This window comes from Fringilla coelebs, assembly GCF_963513975.1.
Source record: "Fringilla coelebs genome assembly, chromosome: 3".
In the NCBI taxonomy this organism is placed as follows: Eukaryota; Metazoa; Chordata; class Aves; order Passeriformes; family Fringillidae; genus Fringilla; species Fringilla coelebs.
Window position 1 is genome coordinate 21343218 of NC_140030.1, and position 23889 is coordinate 21367106.

The window sequence follows — 23889 nt, forward strand, 5'->3', positions numbered from 1 at the left end:
ATATTTCAGTAGTTCAGTAAGAGTTTGGTCTGGTGAAATAAGAGCTGAGGCAATTTTGGCCATGCACAGAACAGAAGAGACTTCACTGGTAAGAACTTAGGGAACTCTGAAGTTGGTCAGAAGTTTTGATTACTTACCTGCCCAAAGAGGCTTTGTGAAACTAATCAATGGAGCATTTTCAGAGGATTAATATCAAGGAAAATGACAAAAACTGAAAGGAAATACAAGAGTAAGGGAAGCAGTTATAAAAGTTAAGGAGTAGCAAGTCAGTTGACTGGTGATGTACCTTGAGGTATTTGGTAAGACCCTTGTGTCCTCTGACAAATTGAGGAAAGGAAGAATATGTGGAATGTAAAATACTGGTGTCAAAGTCAGAGCTTGAGTGGATCCATGTTCTGCTCTATCTTGTGTGAAGAGTGGATTTCTGGCATGTGATTGCCACTTGAAGTAGACATTGTGAGAGGTATTGCTGTGAAAAATAAGCAGTGGTATTAAGCTGTTAGGGAGAGGACTAGAGCAGTGATACTGAAACAAAGATAAAATACTGTTGTCTTTGTAGTGTCACATAATACTCATCACCAGAAATATGTTGACATTGCTTTCAGTCTTATTTGTGTATCTCATGCCAGGACCTTAGTACCACCCCCTGTATAACTGTAGGAAGAGCTCTGTCAGCTATTTGGCTTGAAGAATTTGATGCATGTGGGAGAAAAAATGAGTATGCATGCACAGTGTAGGACATTCCTAGTTACACATTGTTTAGAAGAGCAGACCCGAGTGTCTCATCGTATTTTCAAGTGATAAGGAATGTGCTAAACTTTTGACTTCTGTAGGTACCATTTTACTCCTCCACAGTGCTGGGTTATGTACCATGTGATGGAAAAAATCTTTGTGCTCCACTGCACTAATGAACCAAGACCTGCTGTTCCCAGGGCTGTGTTGGCAGCTCTGTTGAAAGCATCAATAGTGCTGCTAAGCAAGAGAGGAAGCTGTCAACAAAAACGCTTGCTCGGCTCAGCTTGACTGAAAGCATAAAGGAAGGCAGGACTACTGCAAACTTTGAAAAGACTTTCTGAGGAAATAAACTGTATGTTAATAGGTTATCTCATATGAAGACCTGAGTGCACCAACTAATTATAGTTTTTAAAAGTACTAAATATTGAAAATATTTATAAATTAATAATAGGAAGCCTATTCTTATAAATTATTGTGAAATAATTTTGCTTCCTTCATTGGGTTTTGTGGGAACAAACACAGAAGGATAAAATGAACAATGTTTTAAAACTTTTCCTATAAAATGGACATTGTTTTAAAACTTCTCTTCACTCAAATTTAAAGATAGGAAGATAACTCATTTTTCAAATTCATAAAAAATCACAAAACTAATAACAAAATACACTAATGGAAATAATGTCCTTTTACATTAAAGTCTTAGAAATATATTATGAGCATGAGAGACCTTATTTTGATGCAGCTAAACTGCCTGATATATGCATTGCAAGATACTGTTCAACACTGGAGTATAAACTATGGCATGTAACTTCTGGAGAAACAGAAGTTACAAAGAGTATTAAAAATAGTGGCATAACACAGTGACATAACACCTATCTATTAGTATAAAATCTGTCTTCTATTTTGTTAAAATACTTATCTAATATGCAAATATCAGACATCTTATATACAACATAAATATATAACATCTAATTTCCAGAAGCCCCTGGATTCATTTCTATCTTTGAACCCGTTCTGAAATTTTGTAGACACATCTCTTTCCTTCAAACAGCTGAACCTGCAATTCATATCCTCATGAGACATGCCTGGAGATTCTCTTGGCAAAAGTTTTATCTTGGTTTCTCTATCTTGCTTATTTTCTCTTTTGCCAGGAAAAATTAAACCTATTTTAATCAGTAACTAGCAAAGGATTTTATAGCATCAAATGAAGCTATTCCTTATCTCTTTTGCAAGTGCTGTGACTAATTTTAAATACCTGGATAGTGCCAGTTGTTGAAACTATTCACATAAGCATGTCTTGAGTCTGCAGGTGTTTGCACAAGTCAGACAGAGATAACGCTTCTTTTCCCTTAGATTTTAGAAGCAATGGATATGGGATCAGACAGATAACATGAAATAGCCAGTGTCAAGCATGAAGTCTGTGCAGGCAGGTATTGAACAGGGTCTGCTGAGGTCTGGAGAGAGAGGCAAGAAGAGTATTATGTTTTCTTCAAAGTGTAATTTTGTTAAGTGTTAAACCACTTGTGAGCTACACACAGACTTGATAAGTGCTTTTGGAGATGGGTGATAAAATTCTTGGTCAGCAAAATGAAGTCACGATCTTGCTTTTAGCCAGCAGCCTGTGGTTAAAGCATTTACAGAAGCATGTTGGATAATCAGGCTTAATCCCTTGCCTTGCTTGAGTGGATTTTTACCCATGCTTTCCACTCTCAAGAGATTTCTCTGGCTGCCACAAAATGAAAGGAGATGCACAGGGCATAATTTGTCCTCCTGGTGCCATTCCACTTTGTATAATTAATGAATCATTCACTGAGGCAGGATCCAGAACACAGCTGACACATCCTTTGAGTACTGTTCTAATTACTAGACCAGAGAGTGTCCCCCTACCCTTTTTTCCCCTCATCTGTCTCAGATGCTTTCTGATCTAGAAGACATCAGTGTTTGCAGGAGGAAATAAAAAAGCACCAGAGAATAGCCTTATCACATGACTAGGGTCATAGGGTAGAGTGATAGCTTTGGATCTTTCCTGGACTGATATATCAAGTGGGATTTCAGGCATTTTTTTTCAAGAAATTGTGGTAACACAAAAGACATGAGGCCTCTATCTCATCTTCTTTGTATGTCCAATCCTATGGAACTCTTAAATTGGATTGACAAGTACTGTGTTAACACACACCCCAACAGAAATGGTTTTGTGAGAACTGAGTTTTTTAGGCATATATGTTGAATCAGATATTCATTACTCAGATGGTATTTATAACATTGATAGTATTGAAAGCACCATCTTACATTGATAGAAATTATTAATAAGGCTTAATGCTTAGTCCTCTGAGGAGTTACATGGAACTTCAGGGCATAAAGGTCCAGATTTAAGAAAAAAAGAAATTTAATTTAAGCAAAATGTAAATGAGTCCACAGTTGAGGTCCTGAAAATACTTATTTTCTTGTTGTTTCAGTATCAGCTATGCTTTATATATAAATTAAAATATGCCTTGAATGTATTTAAGAGAAAGGCTTGTCAAGTTCTGCGAAATTTTGTTTTATAATAATGGGTCTTTTTCTGTGTGAAAATATAACTAGAAAAGACAGCTTTTTGCTCAGCATGTCTGCTCCTTGCCCAAACTCATAGTCTTTATCCTTCAGAAAAGACAGAAAGAATGTAGCAGAATTATGCTGGGTTTATCCCTAGGAATGGTGCTCTGTACAGATTGTTGTTAAACTTCTGCGGTCAGCATCCCTTGCACAATGAAAATTGTGACACACACGTGTGCAGCTGCACTCTCTGAAGGCTCTGCACTGCCTGCAGTGCTTGCAGCAATCATAGAGTATGGGCAGCCTGAAGTTAAGAATTGAATTTGGGGGTAATGTGGTTGCTAAAGAATGGAAACTTTTCCAGAAGTTTGTTTATTACTAATAGTACATATGAGTCATAGAGAACACAGAGTGACTCTGACATTACTGGGAGAGTTTGCAGGCTAATAACTGGAAGCACTCTTCTCAATGCAAACTGAAGAAATGAAAATTATTTTGACAGCCTGAAACTAAATGTCACTTTTACAAAGATGCTTTCAGAAGAGAGCCACATCCTGAGAATGACTCAGCGAAGGTTGTATCTCAGAGATGACAGAAATTTTGAGAATTACTCCAGAACTGAGGCTTCTCATTATTGTTGTTGCTGTTGTGATTGGTGAAGCAGGAAATTTTGTGCCCCCGTTCCCTAAGCAAATAATAGAAGATGCACTTGTTTTCAGGAGGGAAAAGAAAAAAACTGTTCTGAAGTGCTTGACTAAAGATGTGTTTACTTTAGTCTCATCAATCAAAATTTAAGTGGTTACTGAGTTGAAACCAGTTGAAACTAGAAAAGTAAACAACTTTTCTGCAGCTTGTGCAGGAAAAAGACTTTTCAATGAAGAAATTGTGCTTTTTGAAATATTTTATCTCAGGGTAAAACCCAGTTACTTTTAACAGATTTTTATATTCTTAATAAATCATAATGTATATAAATGTCATCTTTGAGACTATATTCTGTGAGCACTTACAATATATAAACTAATATGAAAACATTAAAGTTATTATTGATGCACTTAACATGTCAATTTGTATGTATAAAAGAGAAAGCCACAATTGTTTCAAGAAGCCTATGTTGCTGGTTCTTGAATTTGGGGATAAGTAATCTCCTGGTCCCTGTTTCAAAGAGATGGCAATTGAGAGTGACCATAGCAGTGGGTGGAAGCATGCAGTTCTTACCAGAGCCTCTCTGAATAACTGATTGTGCCACATGCACATGCATAATTTAATTTAGATCTGCTAAATGCAATCCAAAGAAAACACTGTGGGTTTTATAATTAGAGGAAAAAGTAAGAAAAGTGAAGGTATGGCACAAGACCAAGTTTTAATTTCTTCTTTTTTTTTGGTCTTTTTTCCATCTTAATTGAAGCATCTGGTAGTAGGAAGGTCCATTCCATCAAAATGCTCTTAGAGAGTGAACTGCACTCATTACAGCCTACAGTAAAAATCTTCCTGATGATTTTGCACATGAAGGATGATTCTGTCCTAGTTAGAAATTGATTCATCTTGAAATAAGTTGGCTGTAAGCTCCTCCTGGGTTGGAGGCAATTATGTCAGCCATGGGTTTCTGACTGTATTTTCTCTGGAAAGGAAAGCAGTTGTATCAGAACAGCATTGTGTTATTCCTGAATTATCATTTAATCTGGATAAAATTTACTCTGCTGACAATTATGTGAATACTTAGGTTTGGGTTTTCTCCTTAATGTTGTTTTAGCCTTGCAAATTTACCCTGGAAGCTAAAAGAAATCATACACAAATCACAGTGTAGCTTGAAGTGGCAACTTGCAGAAATTCAAGCGGTGGACTTTTCAGAACTGTTTTAAAGCAAAGATCACCATTTGGTTGTGTATAACCTTTCTTCTTTTTTTATTGAAGATGGGACGTGGAACACAGAACCTCAGAAGATAGTTAAATTGGGTGTTCTGCCTGTTAGAAGTCTGCTTGTGATGGAGGAGACCATTTGGGCTGCATGCGGTGGACAAATTTTTATAATCAGCACTGTGATGCATTCCATAGAGGTAAACACTTTTAAAAGCATTGCTCACCTATTGTGCTTCAGGGTATAAGTGGTGAAATTTTAAAGATGAAAATGTGTTTAAGAAGCATCATGATTCAGGAAGTTTTTATTGAATGTGGTCTCAGTTCTTTTAAGTCTCACTCCCTTAGTTTGTAATTCTGCTGTTGTGTTCCCTGCTGATGTCTCATCAGACCTTGCTGCCATTTACCCACTGGTTTCCCTAAGGTGCTTGGAAATGATAGAGTATTTGGGGCAAGAGATTTTCTTAAAAATTAAATCTGTGGTAAGGCAGCAGAGAACTGGGTACCTATAGGCACATTTTATGTTAATTACAGAAGAAGGTTTAACTAAGAGACTGCCTCTATATAGTTACATGCTACTTGTACCTTGAGATAATTTCATAACATATTTTTTCAGAGTTTTGTTTCTCGGTGGCCTACAAAAATTTTATTTGCATAAGAGCAGTTTCTGATGAATAGTCACACAAAAGCCATCTTTTTCAGAATGAGAGAAGAGTCTTAAGGGTTCAAACTCACATTTATGACCACATTTTCCAGAAAATGTTAAGCCCTTATTTCTGTCAAAATTACAGCTTTCACCAAAAGAACATCTTAGTAGTGCAAAGTTAAGAGCTGATGAAGCATCAGGAGTTCAACCTCTCCTTCAGCCTACAACAGTGTCACTGAATTGCATGATGTTTACAGCCATTAAGTTTTTTCAAACAGGAGTCATGATGAGCTCACAGCCTCCTTCTTTGTGTGCTTTGTTGCTGCATTTTTTTTCTTTGATGGTCGTGTTGTCTCCCAACAATTGTCTGTTTGGTACAATTGATTCTGTGAGTCACTGTCATGGGTTTGCAGGGAAATAGCTAACATCCTGATTTCCTCTGTCTTTTTCTGTGTTTTCTGAGAGGTTTGTTTCATCTAATAAGATGCTTGGATTGTATATTCTCCTACTTTGCTTTTCTTCAAAGCTTGTTTTGTTGGAAGTTTGAATGGTATGATTAGGGAAGGATTTTGGATGAGTGATTTGGATAGGTGCTTGAAATGGACTTTTCACAGCCTCTGGGACACATTGTTGCTATTCTACAGACTTTAGTAAAATCTCTCAGATTCTCACTAGGAAAACAGTAAGAAATCACAGCCAGGTTGTTCCTGTGTGAGGCTGGATATGTACAGCCAGATCTCTGTAAATAGGTTTGGCAAGTCTGGCCTAATTCTGTAACACAGCTCTCCCTAAGTCTGGTGGTATGGCTGCAGTTTGGGCTATGCTGGGCTGTTTTGGCAGAGAAGAACAAACCCCGAATTAAACAAACTTTGAGGATTAAAGAATATTTAAAGCTTACTCTGTCATAATACACTAAAATGTCATGGACTGCAGTGTTGAAAACAGAAGTTTGGAGACATAAAATAACAAGTACTCTACCAATATCTCTCAGACATGGCAGTTTCATTTTTCAGCTGTTACTACAGATTTTCCTACAAAAGCATCACAGGAGGTTTCTTCTCATTTCTCAACTAAGCCATCTGTTGTATTCAGAGCTCAGGTTATTATAGGTCTATTGCACACACAATAAGTGCTGCAGCGAGCAACATACAAGAAATGGTGCATATGGGTTGAGTAATGTTTTTTCAATATAAATAATTTTGTTCAAGAACATGATGATTATCTGTATGTCTGGCTGAGGATCATCTTTTTAATTTCACACAAATATCCATGGCATAGTGTGCCGTCTTCCTCAGAGAACTGTGAATTAGCGATGATTTTCTGTTGCTTCTTTATGGATATTAAGACATACTGATCTTTTTCTCATCCTCTCACCAGACTAAGCAGGTCACTAATGTTTTCAGTGTTGCTGCCTACTTAGTGACCTGGCTTGTTTTGATAACTTCCTAGTTTTATGTTTCCAAAAGTGATCTGCTGTGTTGTCCTTTCCAAGTTGACTGGCAATACTGTTTCGATATTATACAATATATGAGGCAATTTAAACTCTGACTATATCAAATATTTTAACCTCTGAGCTGCCTGTTCCTTACTGTGTGTGAAGAGCAGAATCTTGCTGTGAGTAGAAGCAGGAGCAAGGAAATGTTTGTTCTCTCTCTGTGCTCTCTCTTGTTGAAAGTTAGCTGTAATGATTTGACTCAAGGTCTTTTGCATAAACGTGATCTTCACTCTGTCAGCAGGAATCCAAGTGTTGCACAGGGCTCAACTGTTACTCTTCCCTCTTTACTGAACTCCTTTATATCTCCCATATTCTTAATGTGGAGCTGCTCCATGTACACTGCAATGCAGCTGCTTGCTACTTCATTGCTACTGTCTTGCATGCGTACTATGTGCTCTGCATCATGTACGTTGTCTGTAAAGGCATCTGGCAAGATTTTAAGGCCATGTTTGTGCAAATCCATGAGCATATTCAGGTCTGTTTTTTAAACTTGTCCTTGTGAGGCACTCTTTGCTTCACAGGTATCTCATATTTAACTCTGTGCATTTGCTAAGTGCTAAGTACATTATCCTTGAAGACAATCTCATTCCATGCCTCTTTGCTCTGCTAAGATTTTTAAGATTTTTTTCTTTCTTAAATAATTGTAAGTAAATGAGCAGGTTTGGCATTGTGTGTATTTGATTTGGATGTTACTCATTTCTGCTTTTCTTCCCCCTCTGATATGGGGAAGACTCTCAATTCACTTGTTCTAATAATATGTTATTGTAATAGAATGTTTTAGGTAATGTCTTTTATTGGCACAATGCCCCAAACTGGCGCAATGCCTCAAGGTTCTTGGCAGGGCACCCATAAGAAATGCATCAATTGCTGTTATATATTAATTACATACTCTGATCCTCTTTCTGTGAAGAAGAAATTTGTCACTTAGTTTTGACAGTTGTATTGCTGTTGGGTACAGACCTACATCCAATAATGGTCTCTGTGCCTGGAGCTCCTTGTACTCTACGAAGGTAGTTTGTGCTTGTTTCAAAACTTCAAAAAGTGCCAGATGATTTAATAGAACAAAGTCACTGGTTGAGTGATTCCATCCTAGTCTGTTTTGTCTTGTTTTTAAAACTTTGCTATCTATACAGGGGTTACACTGAAATGTTCAGCTGAGTAAACAAAAATACATGAATGTGTGTTGTAACTTTAAAGCAGTGAAAGACATTTGTTGGATGTTGAAGGTAATGGCACCCATTATTCTCTTCACCTGGAGCTGGAGAAATCGTGGTTCATCTCTTGGTACAGCAGTTTGGTGTAAGTGAGCACCCCCTCAAAAGAAGGGCTCTGCTGTGTCCCACACTGCTGGAACACTGGTGAGCTGCATTGGGCTGTGGCATCCACGGTGCCTTCTGCAGCTCCTGTGCTGCTGCAGTCAGAATGGGAGAGCCTGAGGGGGAAAAGGCAGGCAGGAGGAATGTAGGTATGAAAACTAGAAGAGAAAAAGAAAATTTATTCCATTCTTTTGGTAACAAAAGGAATAAGACATCTTTTTTTCCTTTGTATCTGTATTTGTTATAAAAAGAAAAGAAAATTAGAAGTAAAAGACCAGCTCACAGGTTTTCAGATAGATGTGTAATTGAAGCAGATGTCAAAGCTATCCTTTATGCAAAAATTTATGCATAAGAAGGTGCAGTTTTGGGGTATGTTCTTGTTCCTTGTTAGAGGACCCTTTCAATGAGAAGAACAGTTCTTCTTACAGGTCTTGTTGTGTTTGCAGTATACAGTTTTACTTCAAGTGGGTCTGTGTGTTCCAGCAGCCAGCTGTACAAATGGCAGGACAGACTTAGTGGGAGTATAATGAGTTGGCCAGTAAAAATGGAATGTGACAAGAATGCATGTGCAAGTTGTTTTCAGTGGCACCAACATACTTGTCAGCTGTGGTTGGATCCCTCCAGAGAAAATTATTTTTTTACAATCTTCTTCATTTTTTTTCTAATTTCAAAGAGTGCAAGTTGCTGGTCAGGTTTGCTTCAGCAGCTGTGGGTCTATCCCCTAGAAGTCATCAAAAACCAATTAGTCACCAGTGTAGAAATGTATGAGTGTATAAACAAAGTAAATAGTTTAGAATCTTTTTTTTCAATGGAACATGCATGATGAGAATGTCAGCAAATCTAGTTATAAGGGCTGTTTCTGACTTTGAAAGATGTTTTTTATGGATAAATTCTTCTGTTGAATAAATCTTATGATTTTCAAATTGTGTATATAATTTGGTAATGAATGAATACTGGTTACTTGAGGAAAACAGTGAATATAAATGTGTCTGCCAGAGTTGCTTACCTTACATTCTGCAGTGTTATTATTCAAAGAATCAAAAGGTAATACAGTAACACTCAAAAACTGAACCACTGCCTGACAGCTGAAGAGACAATTCTGTTCATTTACTAAAACTGAACATTTGGAGAATAATGTTAACAAATGAAAAACACAAAAGATAATTCCCATCCTCTTTAAACAGCAAAATTTTCAGTGAAAATAGTAGTTTATGCAGTAGCAAAGTATATTAAAAAAAAATTAGGTGATTAGTAAACATAATACCAAAAGTTTTTATTTGTGGAAATCCTAAATTTTTATTCTTTGTCTCTGATCTTAGCCTGTTAGTTGAATTTTGATGGAAAATTTCAACAATATATCTATAACCTTATTATATTTTGATTTTAATGAAAAAAAAAAAGCCAAGATGTAGCTTAATTGTAACACCTGGAAAACTTAAATGTATTTCACAAGGAAGGAGGAGGTACTTCTGCATTTTATCTGTAAATGTAATAAAGAATATATAATAGGTGAAGTGAATATTAGATCACTTATTACTGCCATACCCCTCAGTGAGAGATTTTTTTCCAAGGAACAGTTTGTCATTTATTTAGCTGAGTAAGTTTTGTGTTTATCAGACTGGCTCTCTGATAATAGCTGGCACAACAATAAAAGACTGTGTTCAACTTCAGAAGCAGTCTTCTTACAAGACAAAACTGGGGAGAAAACAATCCCTCCTTCTTGTTAATGATTAAGAAACTTTAGTGCAGCTTTATCTCACATGTTAATAGAGACATAGAGAGAGAGAGATTTCTGCCTTCCTGGAGCCAGGTTGTAACTGGCTCTAGATCAAGGAAAAAGGTCTATCTTCAAAGTGTTATGTTACTTATATTTAGAAAGAGGATTTTGGCTTTTATAATGAGAAGCATCAATTCTTTGAAGGACAGGAAAACAATATAGCTAATACTTGTGAAATTCAAACATCAAAAACCAAACTGCAATATTAAGGGTGACATTGTTATGTGTGTAACTGAGCAAATTGTGTGTTTGTATTCTTAAACATTCTACTTTCTAAATATAACTTTTTATTACATTCTTCTTGTTATGAAAAGATCCCCAGCAGAACAAAAGAAAAGTATTTTTTTATTGTTGAAATAGAATTTTTGCTGTAGATGAAAGTACAGCTGTGGTTTCCCAAAGGAGTATAAATAAAGAAATATGAAATCCTTTTAAGTCCGAGCTGTTTTGGGCTTGCCAGCCCCTATCATGCAATATTTTTAAAAAATAGAAAATCTGAGTTAATCTGTTGTTAGGTGGAACCCTAGCTCAAGAGCTGAGAATCCTTCTATACTAATTATGATATATTTCCAAAAAAAGTCCCAGGGAAATTAACACATCACACGCAGCTATCATCCTGAGCAAGGCAGAGGACGCTTTGTCCTTGTCAAAGAGGATGAAGATACAGTGTTCACACTGAAAGCTGGTAAGAATGGTTGGGTGATATGCTTGACTTGCATCTCCCCACAGAGCCTTTGTTTTTCTTGCAGAACCACTTTGAAGCCCATCAAGAGGAAGGGATGGTAATCTCTCACATGGCTGTGGCTGGAGTGGGAGTCTGGATTGCCTTCACATCTGGATCTACCCTTCGGCTGTTCCACACGGAGACACTGAAACACCTCCAGGATGTTAACATTGCCACACCTGTTCACAATATGTTGCCAGGTAGCTGAATTGCATCATATGGTAACATTTTTGTTTTATCACTGTTCTTCTTCAGTGCTGTAGGTTAGGCCAGAATCAGAAGGTTCATCTCAGACTTTGAGTGTGGTAAGTGTCTCCTGACTATTTACTTTAGTAAGCCATAGTCCATCTGCTGCCCAGGTGAACAATGTGTGCAGTGGGCTGGTTGAGTAACAGCTGGTTGAGATAAGCAGGTGGATTCTTCTGTTTGGTCATATTTTTTTGTGTGACTGCGAAACAGTTGGACAATGTAATCTGTCATGAAATTGTGTTTACTATGCAGAGATTAGCATTTACTTTTGGAACCTTAGAATCTAGTACATGATGGAATCATTTTGCCTAGGATCTCAACCAAAAAAACACTTGTTTAATTTTAGTTGTATCAGTACATCCAGGAAACTCAGCTGAATCACTCACATGCTGCCATTTCAGAGTGTGTTCAGTGTTTTGCTGACCTGAGCTCTAATTTAGTGAATTAAATGATTAGTTTTAAATCTAACCTGTGGTTGTTAGGATAAAATTTTAAAAATTGAAACTCTTCACGTGTTTTAAAACAGTTTTAAGACTGCTTGTTGAAGCTGTTCAATAAGCAGTTGAAATGTCTTGTATCAGTTTAGCAAGTGGATGACAAGGATCTCAGCATCAGCAAGCACATCAGGTGGGAGCTGGGGCTGTGCTGGGAGGAGAGAGGCAGAAAAGTGGTACTGGCATGGCTGAGCATGAGGTGTCCACGAGTGGACAACCATTCTTTCTGCCTCTCCCTGTTTGTAGACTGGAATAGACCAAGGTTCTGCAGTTTTTATGGGCAATGTGTGTGCCAGATCTATTGCTTAGTTTTTCTAGTTGAAGCTAGTTCTTCCCACACAGAGATTATATTTATATTCTCACAGAAGTTAGGTATAAATCTTGCATCAAAAATGTTTCACTTTTTCAGTGTTTTCTTCTTACAATGTTTTCTTTCAGATGACATTAGCTTTGCAATAAAACTCCATTATAAATTTTGTCTGTTTGCCATGTTCTAGACAGGGTGCTTTTTACATGTGGTGTTTGACCATAGCTCCAGCACTGAACAGCAGAAAATCATCTGCCCTTAAATAGATAATTGGATTGAATTCATCAGAATTGTGCAAAGAAATCAAGATCAGTGATAAAAAGATTACCTTTTAGTATGTTCTGCTGTTCATAGCAGGGGCAAAAAGGGAAGTAAGACCTCCCTTATACATATTTTCTGCATATAAATATATTCAAAAATTTAGCTTTGTGTTCATTGCCATGGCAATAAAATTGCTGATATAACATACCATTATTTTTGTAAAAGAGTTTTAGCTAATTATAGCTCCTTGGTGTCATTCCTACCCATTTTAGTTCCTTTTTTTTTTTCCTCAGTGTCTTCACAGAAAGAACACCAGTGAATGGAAATGGAAGGCTATTTTGGGAGTAGGACATTATTATAGCAAATGTTCAAAGGGAGACTCCTTTCTAAAAATGAACTGAATTTCAATTATTTAGCAGCAGCTCTCAGGCCTGTTTATATGATCTCAAAAATGCTGCAACAACAAAACCTTAAAGACAGAGTTGTAGGAGGTTTACATAATAAAGCAGCAGTTTTGGAATTAAAAGGAGCTAAAGAATCAAGTTCTGTATAATATATATTAAGATAAAAAAGGACAAAAAAAAACAACAAAGTGAAACTGAATTACAACATGGTGAAATAGCTGTTTATTTACAATATATGTATTTGCCTTCATGAGAGATTTTTATGACAATTAGTTTTAAAGTAAACAGCTCTGTTAGCTTTCTGAAATTCAACAGAAGTTCCTTAAGATGCAGAAATAACAGATAAGTAAAAATTCAAGTGGTGTTGAAATGAGAGAGGAAATTGGTGTAAAAATATTGCTAAGAGTCTTAAGAAGAGAGATATAAAAAGGCAATATTTCTGTATAACTTTGAAGAAGCTGGGCTTCTTTTTCCTGGATTTTAGAAGTAACAAGATGTATTACTGGCTCAATAGGCTACCTAGAGATGTCTTCACTTAAAAGTAATATAAATAAGAGGAATGTTGCTTCATTAAGTTAATGAAGTTTTTTTGTTGTTATACTGTACAAGCAAAGGAAAAAATTACTGTCAATGTTAGGAATGATTACTGTGAGTACAGTACTTAAAAGATAACTACAGTAACTAAGCAGAGTAGGAGGGTCTCATAACCTTAATAATGAGTTTTCATAGCAGTAAATTTCCCCAATTTTGTTCTTAGGAGAAGACAGTTTGAAATATCACAGCTTCCTGTCTTGTAAAGGACAGAATCACAGGGGAGTAAAAATGGCACAGAAGGCAATTGTCCTTATGATTTGGTGAAGTTTAGTAATATAAACTGTGTAGATTCTTTTACCTGCTGGAGGTAATTTTAAATCTGTGGCAGTCCACTTCTGAGTTTTGGAGATTGGAGGGCTCTCACTTTCTGGAGCTGTGGAAAGTTTGTGTGTAGGAATGCAGGACTGGAAATGAAACCAAGATCACAGAGGTGAGAGAGGTGTGGGATAGACATTTAGTCTAGACCAGTCTGCACTACCTTTACTTCATATATAATCAAAAATATTTCTTAATAATGTAAACAAGATTGTGTTCTGGAACAAAAGACCAAATGCCATGTGAGAAAGGAAGAGAATGGTTGAGAGGAAGAACATAATCTTTGTTATAGATCCAGCTAGCTGTTTATTTCACTGTCTAGTTCACTGTGGATTCACAGAACAGCTGGATTGCTTTTAAGGAGCCCAAGCACTGCTCTATTATCTTAACAGAGGGCATACTGAGCAGCAGAGAAATCTAGTTACATTTGAAGACAAATACTCACACTTCACTAATGCAAGACACATCATTTGTAGAGCAAGTTTATGCTTAAATTTTGTGATCTGTAGCTGAAGAATCAACAAAGTTTTTCACCGACCTTTGTCAGAGCTCACACCAAAAAATAATCATACTGTACACGAACAGACCACTTGTTTTTTCATAGTCACAGTCAGTATTTTATTAAAGAACATCCTTAAACAAGTTTTTGCCCTCAGCTCTACAAGAATTTGCCCTTTTAAAGAGACTACTGTAATTACTGTGACCTTGATACTTCATTGCTCGTATGGATGATGACAGGTTACCTGTTTAACAAAGAGATTATTTCTGCTTAACTTGCCATATTCTGTTTATATCCATATGTCCTCTAATGGCATGTGTGTTTCCTGGAAACACATGGCAAAAGCAAAGGAAAAAAAGTATCATTTCCTCTCTACAAAAAACCAACTCTACTATGAGACTTTACAGCTTGCTTTTTTCCCCATCCCGCCAGGTGCCAGAGCATGAAATGCAGTTGCTTTATGATTACTGTTGGGAAATGATAAAAAGATGAGAAAACTTCAGGTCAGCCCAGCAGATCTGTACACTGGGCTGGTTTTTTACATTGTAGGAGCAGAATGGCCTTGTAAGAAGATATGGAGCAATGTCCTTGCACCTAATTGGGGTTGAATCCAGATTTGTGAGGATTTATCCAGCTCTGGTGGTTGTTGTAATGGAGACCTGAGAAGGGTGAACATAGAGCAGAACATACACTTAATTATTGGCTTCAGTTCTTGTAAAGTCAAGATATTGGTCAGATTATTTTACAGTTTTTAACAGTTTTTTCCTCATTGGGACAGTGTGATCTAAAAGTTTCTATTTAAAGATGAGTATTTTATTGGGTTTGGAATATGTTTATCATTTTCCCTTCTTAACTTGTTAATTTGCCTGCGTATTGTATAATATATTCTGGGGAATTGGATTAACTATTTCCCTCTGAATTTGAAATATATAAAAACAAAAAGTCAGAAAATAACAAAGATAAATATGATTCCAAACCAGATAAATTAATATTTTAAGTTAGCATTTTTTAACATGTGTGTATATATGTGTATGTATATATTTATATTTATGTTTATATATTTACATATATTTATATTTATAAATTTTTTTTAGTTGTTTTATGTTATTTAAAGTATCTTCTCAGATGCAGATATTTCCTTTTCCAAGATTTCTCAGCAAGAAATTTTTGTTTGGACCTCACTGTAGCTGTTTCATGCTTTAGATTGTGGTCAGTTTTTAAGATTCTAAGTTGCTTGCTGATAATTTGCTGCTTTTACCTATGGAAACAGTAACACATATTTGCCAGGTAAAAATTACTGTCTAAAAGTTGCTTCAGGTATGGAGCATGAAATCATGAATATAATGTTGTCTTTTAAATGCTTAAAAAGTATTAAAGTTCTGAAAATAGGAGCATCTTGCTTCTGCAGGGAATTGAAAGGCAACTGTGCACTTGGAGCTTTTGATAATATTAAAAGTTTAAAAATTGTACTCAGTTGTGCAGTTTGTAAAACAAGCTCTAAACTAAGCTAAGCTTGTACCTTAGTTTGCAGTTGCTGTGGTACAGGTGGTAGAAGAGGACTCTCATGTCATAAATAAATGCAAGCCTGAGCTCTAAACCACAGAATTCAAATAGTGATTTTTGAAAACTCCAGGACACAGAGGTGTTTGGGCATTATTTTGGAACTTCTTTTGTGCTGAAGAAGTGCCTTTGTGTGCTTTGTTTTGGAAACTAAATTAATCCCATTAATATCTCAAAAAAGCTAAAACAAAAAAATCCCCAACACCAAACCCAACTAAACAACAAATCCATTGAAAAGGCAAAAAAGATTCAAAATATTTTTAATTTGTGTACAGCATAGACTATCCTTGCTTATTTAGCTGAGGGGGGATGATGCATCCTACCAGCATAAACATGTATAGTTCATGGAACTCAACAGAGTAGTCTCTGAAGGTCTGCACAAGTAGGTGGAGCCTTTTAAACTTGTCCTTGTTACACCTGACTGGGATGACGTAATGATTTTGCCTTTAGGATGGTTTAGGATGTGCATTTAGATAGACAGACCTTGGATTCCAGATCTGACCCTATGTGAGTTTCTTAAAACACACCATTACTGCGTTAATATTTGGTTTTGTAAAGTTCTGTGAGGAAAGACTTGGACTGTGGTCTGCCTCCTGTTTTCCAGTCAAGTGCTTTTCCAGTCAAGCTGCTCCTTCCCTGCTTTCCTAGTGAGTCTGTAATTCATATATTCCTGGATGTAAATTAGCTCAGCTTCAAGGGACAAGATAGAAAATGCATTCATTTGTGAAACACCATAATTAAGATCCTTCTCCAAAGTGTTGAACATGAGGGTTCGCTCAAGTTAAATCAAACATGGAATTCAAATTCTAGACCTACTGATGAAGTGATTCACAGTTGAGAGCTATGATGAAGATGGAATGACTGCTCTCTTACATATTGAGTTAATAATAAATCCAAGAATGTGTATGTTTTGGACCTGAAACTCCTTGAGCTTCGAGCAGAGTTTAAATGCTCCACCCCATAAACTTGGGCAAAAGTTTGGGCACATCATAGTTTTTGTTTCTGAAGCTTGTCAAGGAGATTTTGAAAACCCATTTAAATGGAATCAAACATATTTTTAGTCAGCATTGCAAGCAAAAATTACTTTGTTTTCACTCAAAAAATAGCAATCCTGTAAATAGTATTGTAAAAAACCGTAGAACCATGGAGTAATTTTGATTGGAACTTACTCTGGAGGCAGTCTTGTTCATCCTTCATGAAGAAGGCCTGATTAGACCTGGTTGTTCACGGTCTTGTCCAGTCAAATTTTTAATACTTCTGGATAGGATGGAGATCCCACCTCCTCTCTGAGCAACCCACTGCAGTTTTTGATGACCTTTATGGTGATGCAGCTTTTCCCTGTGTAGAATAAAATTTTCCCATGCTTTAAATTTGAGCATGTTGTGTCTTATCATTTCACTGTGCACACGTGGACAGAGTCTGTCTGTCTTCTATGCATCCTTCCATCAGGTAGGTGCAGACAGCACTTCCTTTAATATCTCCAGTCCCCTGATCATCTTGGTTGGACTTCTTCCAATATGTCAATGCCATTCTTGTATGTGGGGACCCCAACTTAGACAGGTGGACGCAGCATGTCTGATAGAGTTTCACAGATTAAAAACTAGGAGAAAAAAATAATCATGAGCAGCCTTGATCTTGAGCATAGGATGTTACTGAGCATTGTGAAGTGAAATGCTTTTCTGTTTTATTATTGGGAATATACAAACATAGCCTGTTCATAAAAGCATGCTTGTAGAGCCAGTCTGGGTCTACCTTTGGATGCTGTGGTTCAGAGGTTTAGGGCAGAATGTTTCAGATGTTCAATAATATTTAAATTGTCATGTATGTAAAGTGTAATTCCATAATCCAACAAAATATTTGCCTTGCAATGAGTGCTTTGCTGAATTGAGATGGTTCAGCTGATTGTGTTTGCCTGAAGTTGCTTCGATCTAGGCAAAGGTCATCACTGTTCAGTAACAGAGCACTTGCTAACCCCCACAGGGCAGCAGCGTGTCTCTGTGACCAGCCTCCTGGTGTGCCATGGCTTACTGCTGGTTGGAACAAACCTGGGTATCATAGTAGCCTTACCAGTGCCACGCTTGCAGGGGATTCCCAAAGTAACTGGTGAGTGAAATTTCTCAAACAGATCAAGTACTGAAGATGTCACTTCTGCCAGTAACTTAAGCGAACCTGCCAAATTATATGTATTGTTTAGATAAAAGTTAGAGCTGTGTGATGAAATTATGTTTGTTCTTTCTGAGCTTTACAATATTATCCAGATACTTGTCTAGTTTTGTCTCAGTTGCTTGAGAGGGGACAACTGTTTTTCTTTAAAAGAAAGGCATTAATCCTGTCAGAGTACAGCCAAATATATGGGGATGAGAAGAGAATGCAGACAGTCTTATTTCCAGATTTAGGGAAAATAGATGCATTAAGTTTAGAGACACAGATACTTAAAAATGAGCATGTCGTCGAACTGTGATAACAATTTATTATTTTTTGAATAAATTGGTTGTGTTCCATTTTCCCCCAAACTGGAGACTTGGAATATATGAGAGTACATATTTCATTTTTTTAACAGTGATCAAGGTTTTTGCATTCTGGAGAGATGTACTTTCATATTACCCCATTTGAAATACAAACACACGAATGATGCTGTATCACTATACAAATGTTTAGGCTACTATTAGAAGCAAGGTTTTAAAAGTGTGTTTAATAGGGGTTTTCCCCAATGTTTTGGATTTAAAATTCTGCTCAAGCTTCTGTGTTGCAGAGGGAAGCTGGCAGATTTTATGAGGCAAGCTGTTTGCAGCTTCCTTCAGGGGGAAAAAAAAGCTTATGTAACTTCACAAAATGAAAATTAAATCCTCTGTGTTCAGCAAAATACGCAGCAATAATCTGGTGTGACACGGGATAAATGCTTTGTAAAAATCTGGAACCTATCTTAGGTGACAATAAATACAATTACAAGAATATGCATGGCTGCAGATTCAAAATATCTCTCATTCTTCTAGGTTCTGTTTTTATTATTTTGGTTTATGTCATATATTCTTGCATTTATCTGGGATCAAGATTTGTGAGATTTCACAGACCTAGTAACATTACATTTAGAGATCTGTTTTTATAGTCTTTGATAACTGTATTTTGAATTTAAAAACTGTGGCTTTTCCCCATTATGTTTCCAATACTGATAATTCATCTTTATATGAATGTACTTCCTGTAAAAGCAGAATCTGTTTCCTTAAAATGTGAAATGCATTTGGGAGTTAGGGATGAGTGTAGTGATTTATAAGATTTGTGGGCTTTCCCCTTGCTAGCCTAGCTCTTTTTAATATTGTAGCTAGCTTACTTGGTAGAATTAATTTTTTTTCTCCTTTTTTTTGCTGTAAAAGGTACATCTATTGATAATGTTACAGCTTCTCAATTTGGGCATGTGCAATTTGTTTTTCATATATTCTAATGATTTGCACTGTGTAAATCTTCCTTGTTCCACCAATATCCCACTGATTAAATATTAAAAAAAAAAAAAAAAGAAAAAATGATAGTTCAGTCAGTTCCTTATGAATCTATAATGTTAACTAGACAACCAGAAGGATGAGTTTTAGTTCCTGTTCTATAGTGTGGATGGGTCTGTTGCAATGAAACCCATGTTCTTATACTGTTCTGGAGAGGTACAGAGGTAGAACAGGATTGATTTGGGGCACACAAAGTATGTGGGGATGACTGGAGTAAACACAGTTTTACATTTGTGTTGATTCCAGCTAAAAAGTCAGCAGTATTTCTGTGCTCATGCCATAGTGAGAACAGACTACAAAAGTACATCATCTAAAATTCATATGCCATATTTCAGCTGATTTATTAGTCCTAAAAGACTCGTGTTAGAACATTATTTTTGTACTTTCTTTTTCTGTAAATAGTGTCCACACAAGGCAAAAGACTGGGTGCATATAATAATGCTTTAATAGTTACGCTATTCTGAGCAAATTTCATGAACTAATTATGGTAGAACACTGTGGTCTGAGAAATAATGTTCTTTAATTGTGTCTTTTCTTTTGGCTCCAGGAAGAGGAATGGTGTCATACCATGCACACAATAGCCCAGTCAAGTTTCTTGTAACAGCTACATCTATAAACAAAAAGAACAGAAACAAATTGAGAAACAGCCTCCCTCCTGGCTCAGAACCTAAGGACGATGACCAAAAGAACATTCTGCACAGTGAACGGCCGGGCTCTTCCCTCAGTAACACCCAGGACACTGCAGTTTGGCTGGGGGATTCAGCAGGGTCCATTGCACAAAGAAGTGACTTGTCATCATCTTCTGGATCCCTTACTTTGTCTCATGGATCAAGTTCCCTAGAACACAGACCAGAGGACAGTCACATTTATGAGCTTCTGAAAGATCAAAATATCTCATTTAAAAGTAAAAGACAGAAATCTAAGAAAATGAAAGCAAGTTCAGTATTAGTAATTTCTGGTGGCCAAGGACACAGAAGAGTGAACAAGAAGACCAAACAGCAGCGACAAGATGAACTAGTGTCTTCAGTGATGGTCTGGCAAATCCCACTATTAAATATCTAACTGAACTAAATCCAAGATTGTTTTTGCTATTAAAAAAATGTGATATCCTTTTGTGGCTAATGCCAGCTTAGGACCCAAGCAGATAGGCTTTATACACCTGGGAGCAATTTCAGTAGGCTTGGATCACAGGATTAAGGGTGCAAGACAGTCTTCACATACTTAGAACATTCTGCAGTGGTAGAGTATTGGAAAATGTTTAGCTATTGGTGCTGTCTTTGATACTCTGAAAAAAAAAGGAATATTAGGGACTTTACAATGGTTTTAGAATCTCTTACCTTATTTATACTCACATTTATAAATATCTTAATTATGTTCTATAGCACTTAGGGAAGGCAAGGAAGACATACCATGTCTCCTGCTGGTTTCTGCTTGCGTAAATCAGTTGTTCCTACTTTTTCCAAAGTAGGAAAAAGTGTCACAAAAGTGACATATCGCATGGAAGAGTAGATTTTAACAAATTAACAAATATTTTTAAATAATAAGTCTAATGTGAGCTAGTATTAATTTGGCAAGAATTATAATAGCTTAAAACTTCATTCCACATACCAGAGTTTGGTTGGAACAAAACTGGCTAAATTAATTAATCAGTATTCGTTTATTTCAACATAGAACATAGATTTTTTTTAAAACACTAATTCCTAATGCTCAGTGTTATTAGAATGTTGCAGTACAAAAAGCACATTAATTTTCTTGGTAGGTGTGATGTGTATGCAACTTGTTTTTGTTATAGAGAAAGTTGCAAGGATGCGATGGCTGTGGGCAAATAGAAAATACAGATACAGGACAGCTGTGCATTGTAGTACTGCTAACATCCTCCCTCTGCAACTCAATATCAAAGCTAAACGTGGATTGTAACATTTTTTAAGAAGGCATGCACATCCAGTAAATTAATAATGAAGTTATTAATTAAGTCATTAATTGGGAAGATATATATACTAATATAGGAATATCTATAGGAAGTACAGGTAATCATTATAAGTCCAACATTAGCTGAGTTGTGCTGTGTCCCCAGGCAAGCATCTATCACATTGCATCATCTGTCACAGTGCAACAGCAACAGCAGAGATATGGTCATACCTGAGTGGTGAGACCTTCTTTTCTCCCAGGTTCAGCAAAGCACAGCCCTGTAAATGAGAATTGGGAAAGTGGGGAGCACAGCTTCATTCCCTCAGATGGGCAAGTTGTCACTTTGGTACTGTTAAAGGGATGAATTCTAAGTAGGGACCTGATCAATGTTTTATTCATGAATTTATGTATTTCCAAAGGAATCTTTGAATTTGGGATTTGTACTGAAATTGCCTGTTGCACTAATCTCTGCACATGTGAAATGCAAGACAAAGGCTTCAGCTCATAAAGATATTGCCAGAAATGGTGACGAGACACATCCTTCAGTCAAAATCTGTTTAATGCAGGTAACTTGTTGAATAGAGTTGCTAGGGACATTCTTTTCCCTCATCAGTAGACTGAAATACAGAGAAATAAGAATGATTAAGTTTCAGTTTTGTGAAGAACTCTAATACTGTCCATCATTTCAGTAAAATGCCATCTGAAGTTGAACATTTGTCAGATGTATGCATTGACTAGAATCGAATAAAACTTCTGGCTACTTTGGTACCATTATTATCCCAGTAAGAGGGTGATTTGCCCTGAAATTGTTTTTGCTACTTCTAATTCAAAGCCTTGATTCCACTACGTTTTGTTTCAGCCTGCCTGCTTTAAATCACTATCAACCATAACGGCAGTGTTTCCCAGCATGTGCCATTTCAAGGCAAACAGTACTAGAGACTGAGATATTTTTGTTGGATACAGTAGTAGGGTTGGGGTTTTTAAAATAATGCTGAAATTTATTTTCTTAATTTTGCAACAGATCTGTGTACGCCTAAAATTTTCAGTCTTTTCTGCTTTAAAAAGCAAACATCTATCAAGGTGACCCCAAAATCAGTGTGTAAGCTGAGCAAGTTTGACAGAGCACTGGACTAACATCAGGTCTTCCCTGATGCCTGACACCAGTGAGGAGGACAGAGGGAATGCTGGTGAAGGCAGTCTTTGCCTGCAAAGTGGCACCAAAATAGGCATTTCAGAATCAGGTATGCATCCTGATTTCAGAGGTTTTGCCCACATCCTCCATTGAGCCATAATAGCATGGATTTCAATGAGTCACAAAGGATACTTGTTATAGATGGGATTTTAGACTTAAGATCTTCATTACTGTTTTGTGCTTTTCTTCCATGTCTTTTGCTATGTGTCTTGCAACTTCAGTTGGGTATTGTCAGTATTGGCATAGGCTTGGTGTTGGCTTGAGTCCTGGTAGGGAAAAAGAAAAAAAGGAAAAAAGCAGAGTGCCTCTAAGCCAGGCAGCTGGCAACATTTTCCCAAACTTTTGTTCTTCTCCTCCCTGACCTACGGCTTAGGCTCCCCTGGCTTGAGAGACCAAGGCCAGTTTCATTTTCTATACTCTTCCATAGCTATGGCCCTGGGAGCTGCTCTTTGCCCACTGTGTGGAAGTACTACATTGTACAGTTTTATGTATGTATGCTGAAAAGCAAGTTAAGAGATTCCTCTGTGTATAAAGCATATATAATCTAGTATCCCTTGGCTACGGTGCAGCAAAAAGACCACAGGTTTTATTTCACATGCTCCTTGGGCATGGTATTCCACATCCCTGCCTTCAGGACTGGAGAATCACATCTACTCCCTGATGGATCTTGATCACGAGGAGCAGTAAGTAGAGTCCACCACACACTCAACTGGAAATCCGTGCATTACAGGATCCTCTAGAGTATCCTGAGAGTTGTAAAGAGACATTTATCATGTCGGTTGAAATGTAATTTTCTTCAGTTCTATCAATAGAACAAAGTACAAATCTGCTCTTCTCAAAGTACGTTGGAGTTTTCCCAGTGACTTCTGTAAGAAAAGAATGGGTCCCTCATTCAATTCCCCTATTTTGAAAATACCTATCTATTTATCTTTCTAAGCTGTAAAGCAAAGGAGAAGCTATATGTCTGTCTATAAAAATACATATTGTCATAAACTAGATTTTAGTAACTAACTGAGCAAAAGGGGCAATGTTCCTTTTTGACATGCAACTTTCTGGTATTACCTTACTATAAAATCAGGCAGGAACCAAAGTTTCTCTTACAGCTGACAAATAGTCCTTACAGCTGTTGTAGACTGTGCTGCTCGGAGGTTGGATTTTGCTTTCTGATACTGCTTTTCCAGATTAACAGAAGTTATGAAAATAATAGGAAAAAAGGGGAGCAAATGTAACCACTACAATATATTCTATACATGTTTTCTAACACATAGTAGTGTCTTTTGTAACATGAGCCATAAAACTTGTGTATTTATGTTCAAAGTATAAATTGAGAAAAATATTGAATAAAAAATATGGTAAAAATTAACTTCAGAAGAACATCTTGGGTTGTCATTTTAACTAGAAGGTAAGAATTTGGGTCATGTGTTAATGAATAATATATATATTAATGGAGTCATGCAAGAGAAAAAAGGATATGTGGTTAGGATGACAAAGATGATTTTTTAAAAAGTTTTATATTTCTACAATTTAAACGCCAGC

The 23889-nt window shown here is 36.7% G+C and overlaps 1 protein-coding gene across 2 annotated transcripts in view; it reads left to right on the top strand.

Moving 5' to 3' along the window:
* The window catches only part of ARHGEF10 (Rho guanine nucleotide exchange factor 10), a 108560-nt gene extending 84922 nt beyond the window's left edge, over nucleotides 1-23638 (top strand). For both annotated transcript variants that reach the window (XM_084202516.1, XM_084202517.1), the window contains 4 exons: nucleotides 5176-5318; nucleotides 11102-11276; nucleotides 17740-17862; nucleotides 19801-23638. In XM_084202516.1, the coding sequence (XP_084058642.1) occupies nucleotides 5176-5318; nucleotides 11102-11276; nucleotides 17740-17862; nucleotides 19801-20315 (956 nt within the window). In that variant the 3' untranslated portion in view covers nucleotides 20316-23638. The remainder of the gene's footprint in view (nucleotides 1-5175; nucleotides 5319-11101; nucleotides 11277-17739; nucleotides 17863-19800) is intronic.
* The last annotated feature ends 251 nt before the right edge of the window (nucleotides 23639-23889 follow it).